This window comes from Cyprinodon variegatus, unplaced genomic scaffold (assembly GCF_000732505.1).
Source record: "Cyprinodon variegatus isolate N-32 unplaced genomic scaffold, C_variegatus-1.0 Scaffold359, whole genome shotgun sequence".
Classification (NCBI taxonomy): Eukaryota; Metazoa; Chordata; class Actinopteri; order Cyprinodontiformes; family Cyprinodontidae; genus Cyprinodon; species Cyprinodon variegatus.
In genome coordinates this window covers 663,127-669,724 of record NW_015150812.1, presented here as the reverse complement: position 1 = coordinate 669,724, position 6,598 = coordinate 663,127, and the positions used below count along the sequence as shown (strand labels likewise).

The window sequence follows — 6,598 nt, the reverse complement described above, 5'->3', positions numbered from 1 at the left end:
TTTCTTTTTTTTTTTTTTTTTTCAGTTTTTTTTTTTTTTTTATTTTTTTTATTTTATATTTGTTGTTTTGTGATTGTGTGTTTTGGTGTATGCATCACACATGTTTTTTGCAACTCATTTCGACGTTAGATGCGCGTTTGCACCTGTCCGCCACCGTATCTCAGCTCCTTTGACCGCGTTGTTCTTGAAGGCCAACAAGTCTGGTTCAGTTTAATAAGCAAAATATTTTTAGGAAACGCATCAGTGCATTATTCTGCCTGGAATACATCTGGGTCACCAATATACAAGTAAGGGCTGACGGTTATTTTAACGGTCGACCCGACTAGACATTCTTTCTTATGATCTCAATGTTTAAATCATTTTATTAATAAAAACTTTAACACCTTTCCAAATATAAGTCTTAATGTTTTAATACTTATTGGGACTTTAAGTGGCCAGGAGGCTGAGTATGAAAGAATGGGAAAGGTTGATCCATAATATTAAACTTTCAAACATTCATAAAAATACTAGCTTTTTTACCTCGCCATACAATTTCCATGAATGACTCTGCATAGCAATGTGATGAACCTCAACGTCTGTCGTCTTTTTCTGCGTCTGTAAGCCGTGATTAGGCTATCGTTTGTCATATCCACTTCCCAAAAGCCCACTCTGTCGAGGAAATTCACCAAAGGCTGCCTTCTGCGCCTGACTCTCCGCAAACAATGAAATATCATAAATATAACCAAACTTCCTGAATGTCAGAGGCGCAGCCATGTTGATTTGCTTGTTTCCCTCTAGAAGTGTAGTACCGTAGATCGTCACTAGGAGGCGATGAGCCTTGGTAGTATGGTGTGTATAAACGGTTGAAAGTAACCAAGGTCAGTTAAGCTCGGTCCGAACTCGGCGTGGATCGGTTTTCAGAGGGTAGTGTAAATTGGGTTTAACACACATGTTGAGTTGCTTGCATTGCTAATCAGTGCACTCCGGCTATACTGCCCTCTGCAGCTGCCTTAGTGAACTGCATGTGATTTAAACTTCCATTGAGACGCTTCTAGATTTTAAATAATCCTTTGATGCGTAAAAGTTTGCTTTAACAATGTTTGTAGCTCCAATACTAATGAGCTGAGTACGGGTCATCATGAACCACTTCCTGATCCTGATAAAACCAAACCCCTGTGTATGTTTGTGTGTGTTCAGGTGTGTGAGGTCCAGCCGACGCAGGGTGAAGGCAGAGACGCTTCCTCCAAAGGAGCAGCTGCAAAGGTAATGCTGCTTTTTGATTGGATGCTTTGTTTTTAGACTGCCTTTGTATTGGCTGTTTGTTATTGATACCTGACTGTTTCTCACCTTTGGCGGGATCAGGAGCTGTACGATAACGGCTTCACCGAAGCAATGATGGAGGAGGACGACGACTCTCGGACCAACCTGATCGTGAACTACCTGCCGCAGAGCATGAGTCAGGACGAGCTGCGCAGCCTCTTTAGCAGCGTGGGAGAGGTGGAGTCGGCCAAACTGATCCGCGACAAATCGGCAGGTAACCACGGCGACGCAGGTACTCATAGGGCTGGGGTACTCTTGGGGTAAATGTTTAAATGTTTCATTGCGATCAAATTAAAACATCTGATTCATTAATATAATCTTAATGATGTTAAATATAAATTTCAAAATTTTAGATTTTTTATTTTTTAATTTTATAAATGAACCCGGCTTTTTGTCGGAGTGTCAAACTCCAACTCTCCAGGTCAGGTGTCCTTTAACTTTTAAGACGTGTTTCTGCTTCCACACCTGAATCAAACTGCTGAATTGGCTCCTCGGTGTGACGCCGGGTTCTTCAGGGTTCTGTTTAGGACCCGATTATTTGACGCTGATGTGTTGAAGCAGAGAAACGTCTATAAGGTGCAGGTTGTCGTACCTTGTGGACTGGAGTTTGGCATCTGTGTTCTCTGTGAAAAACGCATCAGAATTAATCTTTGATGATCCCGATTTGAAAGCTTCAGGAGGAACAGTCAGCCTTTGCATTTGACACCGCTCTGACCCGGCCGGTTCTGGGTCTCTGGTTGTAGTTGTTGTGGTTTTTAGTTTTTGTTGGGTTTTTTTACTCAAATGATTTTTATTTTTTTGTCCTTGTTGTTTTTAGTTTTGGAAAACTTTTTTCTATTTGACTGTGATTTTTTTTTTTCATGCATATATTGAATCTAAATTTATTTCTGAAATATTTCTAAACTGTAATTTTATTTATTTTAATTACTGGATGATTTTTTTTTTTTTTTTTTTTTTAACCTGATGAAGCTGTAATTTTTAATATTTTTGATGACGTTCAGACGGGTTCTCAGGGAGTCCTTTGGCCGAACCCGGTCCTCTGTTTTTCTTTTAAAAGGTTTTTTTGTCATTGTTTTTTCAGCTGATGTTAAAAGAAAGAAAATTCAGTAATATTTAAAGAAATGTTTTTGTTCTGAACAAATGGAGAAAACGGAGCAATATTTTAATTTTTATCTGAACCAAACTGGTTTTAAATGAAGGGTTTTGGGAGTTTGAGGTGTAAGGAACCATTTAAACATTATTTTATTTGTTTAGATTAGAGTTCTTCACCTCGCTGTCCTCCATGTTCCAGACCTTTCTCTGCCCCAGAACACCCGGAGAAAAAAACATGCAGGACAAAGGGCCCAGAGAACCAGGATTTATGGCCCCTATTTTAAAGACAAGAACATAAGATGCTAATTTTTAGCTTGGAGGAGTTTTGTAATTGCATATCTGAAAGGGCGTTTAATATAAACAGATATTTGGGTTTGATAACAAATGTTTTAATGAGATAACTTTGTAAAATATTGACCACAGAATCATTAACAAATCAAACTAAACATTAATGATGGTGTAAATATATGAGTTTAATGATACCCTGTCACCGTAACCATAGACTGGCCAGACGTATGTCTGTCTTGGGTGTTCCTACCATCTTCCTGTGTTGTCATAGTAACTGAAGCCTTACTGGACCAAGCAAGGGTAGAGAAGATTTTTAAAAGTAGCTCCTTTGAAACAATCAGCTGTTAGGATTTTAGAAAGGAAAAACCCTTTTAGCTCTTTGGCATCGTTGATTTTAAGCGCTGAGGCCCGTTTTCTTGGTTTGCTCAGAACTTCTTTTGTTTTTGTTGTTTTATGGACCTGGTTGTTATTTCTTCTGTCAGTTTTTGAACACTGTTTCTTTCAGAATGTGATGGCTGTAACAGAGAGTTTTGCTGTTATTTTGTTGTTTTCCTTTGTGTTTCTCTAGGCCACAGTTTAGGTTACGGCTTTGTTAACTTTGTTAACCATAGTGATGCAGAGAGGGCTATCAGTACCCTCAATGGCCTGAGGCTACAGTCTAAAACTATCAAGGTAACGCGCCACAGGTGCTCTTTGATTTTTTCCTCTTTCAACTGATAGATGTGTTATGTTTCCTGGACAGTAGGGGGCGCTCTCAGCTGCAGCGTCTGAAGAACGGAGGTATTTTGTTTGCTGCTCTGATGCTCGTTGGCACTGAATCTGTCTCTTTTCTCCAGTTCAGTGAGACGATGCGTCAAGACTTTAGTTTGAAAAATGGATGCTTTTATTTTGGAAAACTACACAAATACATGTTATTTTTTTCTAAATTCTGATAAATGTTAAATTTATTTTTACTGTTTATTTAAAATATCCTGTCTTTTATTTGGACACTGAATGTAACTTTTTTTTGTTTGTTTTTTTTTTTTTTTTCAATATTTTCTGTATTTTATTTTATTTTAAACTTTTATTTTGTGAGAAGAGAAGCTGAATTTTTCCTCTCTCCTCCCTGCAGGTGTCGTTTGCTCGCCCGAGTTCTGACACCATCAAAGACGCCAACCTGTACATCAGCGGTCTCCCCAGAACGCTGAGTCAGCAAGACCTGGAGGACATGTTCTCCTCCTTTGGACGCATCATCAACTCCAGGGTCTTGGTGGACCAGGCGTCAGGTGAGGTCACGTGACCAGTGGTTTTGCACATCAGATCAAGTACGGTTGACTTTCTGGCTTTCAGGGCGTTCAAATTAAAACGTTTCCCACTCAGAGTTCAGAAATTCTGACCAGTTATTGATTATTTCAGTTATCAACTAGTTATTAATGAATTAATCTAACATTCACTGACCTTATCAATTGACTAAGGAGCTTAACAGCAATTTTTTAAAAACCTGAATTTTCTCTGGATTTTTCCATAACGACTGTTTTTTTAAATATGCTGAATTAAAAGAAATCGTGCATCATTATATTTAAAATTCATTGTCACGGCTGTATTAAATACTGATCAAACTAAATTATATTGCTTTACACCCACTAGCTCAGACATATGTATGAGATGCCTTTTAGTTTGCTGGTATCCGCTCCAACCTGTTCAGTCCAATGGACCATTATGTGGATCACTATCAGATTTTCCATCGAACTCGCTTCACCGTTTTGGCTCTCCTTTAAAAGAACTGCTGTCTTCTGATTGGCTGCTCAGGTCTCTCTCGGGGAGTGGCGTTCATCCGCTATGATAAGAAAGCGGAGGCTGAGGACGCCGTGAAGCACCTGAACGGACACGTCCCACCCGGTGGATCTGAGCCAATCACGGTGAAGTTCGCTGCCAACCCCAATCAGGGCCGAAACTCCATGATGATGTCACAGACGTACCACGGCCAATCGCGGCGCTTCGGGGGCCCAGTCCATCATCAGGCGCAGAGATTCCGGTGAGTAATCAGATTACTTTTTTAACTCTGCTGAGATGGAGTGCTCTGATTTTAACGACCTAACCTCTTATTGGTCCAGCTATTCTGATGATTTGGTTTTTTTGTGTTTGCTTCCAGGTTTTCTCCAATGACTGCTGACCACATGGGGGCCGGGGGCGGAGCCTCTGGGAGCCCATCGTCTGGTTGGTGCCTGTTTATCTATAACCTGAGCCAGGACGCAGACGAGGGAATGCTGTGGCAGATGTTTGGGCCTTTTGGCGCCGTCGTCAACGTGAAAGTCATCCGAGATTTCAACACCAACAAGTGCAAAGGCTTCGGTTTCGTTACCATGGCGAACTACGAGGAGGCCGCCATGGCCATCCACAGCCTAAACGGATATCAGCTGGGAGACAAAGTCCTTCAGGTGTCCTTCAAGACCAATAAAGGACATAAGTAGGCAGGAGGCTGCAGTGGGCGGGGCTAAAGATCACATGTAGTTCCTCTTTTTTGTTTTTTTTTTCTATTAGCATGCAGATTTTTTTTTTTTTTTTAGATGTGAAACTCACTTTTAGTCAATTCTATGGACTTGGAGACAATGTTGGACCCAAAGGGTACTGGGAGTTGTGGGACATTCAGATCCGAAGTTTTTCAGTCCCTGCAACCTCACTGGAAGCTGCGGCACTGAAACTTGAAAATGTTGTCAGAGGTGGATGAAATGTTTGAGTATCAGCCTCCATGTTTGCTTTGTTTGTTTTTTTTTTCTTTTTATCAGTTTTTATGTGAAGCAGTTTCCGCCCTGCAGACTCCAGCAGTCAGTAAATGAATCATTCATGTTTATCTGATGTGTTCTGGAAACTGAAGTCAAATAAAAACACCATCAAAGCTCAGAGGTTTCTGATGAGGTTCTGACTTCATGTCGGCTCTAAAAACAAACTGAACAGCAGGCTTTTAGCTAGCCATGCGTACAGCCGTACATTGTGTGGCCTTTAATTTAAAAAGGACAAATTGTACGGCCTGTTTTTCCTGTCGGAAATTTCACTCAAATGTCAAAATTTGCAGATCCGGACTTCACCGGGCCGCTATCTTCAATTCCCCTTCTAGTCTCCTGTAATTTCGCACAAAGCTCACATCTTGTCCGGGTATATGTCAGATACGTTGGTGTGACACAGTGCAGAGCGGCGCTGTTATTGGTGTGATATCTAATATCCCTCCACACACTGCTTGCAAACAGGTAAGCTTGAAACTTAAAAATTTTACAAAAACTCATTGAATGCCTGATAACAACTATAGGATTATTTTGGAGTTTTTTTTGTTCTTTGGGAAAATATTGTCCGTTAGAGATGGGTTCATGAGGTGTCATGATGCGTTTCAGCACACTTGCAAACCATTGATTGAGTGTAGATACTGTGTCACTGAACACTGACACCTGCTGGACATTTAAAATTCCTACAGCCTCTTTGACAGACTAAATTGACACCGATTTGATGACCTGTAATATGATTTAAGCCAATTTTTTGCTGTAATGTATGATTTCATATCTATAATTTGAATAGAAATATGTTTGATATTTTTAGATCCAATCCATAGATGTGAACATACAACAGGAAAATTTAAGGGAAAATTTAAATAAGGATGTTTGCGGACTAGGATTTAATTTCTTTACAACATAACTGATAAGGAGTTTGTGAATTTGGTGAAATATAAGAGAGAAAAAAAAAAAGGGAGAACCACAACTCCAACTTCTTCAAGAGCAATGGGGTAAAAAATGTGACGTACATAAAATTTTGTTAAATATTAACAACAATGAATTAGTAATCACTGATTTTAAACTAGAATTACTTGGAATCTCCAGCAATATTAATTTAAAGTAAGATATTAATTTAGAATTCTTATTTTCTTTCATATTGTTCATTCATTATATGCTCT

At 39.5% G+C, this 6,598-nt stretch overlaps 1 protein-coding gene across 2 annotated transcripts in view; it reads left to right on the top strand.

The window, feature by feature from the left end:
• LOC107091963 (ELAV-like protein 1) overlaps nucleotides 1-5,129 on the top strand; it is a 6,761-nt gene extending 1,632 nt beyond the window's left edge. The window contains exons 3-8 of one of the 2 annotated variants that reach the window (XM_015386207.1): nucleotides 1,177-1,242; nucleotides 1,342-1,513; nucleotides 3,248-3,351; nucleotides 3,791-3,944; nucleotides 4,468-4,693; nucleotides 4,811-5,129. In XM_015386207.1, coding sequence (XP_015241693.1) covers nucleotides 1,177-1,242; nucleotides 1,342-1,513; nucleotides 3,248-3,351; nucleotides 3,791-3,944; nucleotides 4,468-4,693; nucleotides 4,811-5,129 — 1,041 coding nt within the window. Of the gene's footprint in view, nucleotides 1-1,176; nucleotides 1,243-1,341; nucleotides 1,532-3,247; nucleotides 3,352-3,790; nucleotides 3,945-4,467; nucleotides 4,694-4,810 lie in introns of both variants that reach the window. The other variant, XM_015386206.1, reaches the window with a different exon arrangement.
• Nucleotides 5,130-6,598: the final 1,469 nt, after the last annotated feature.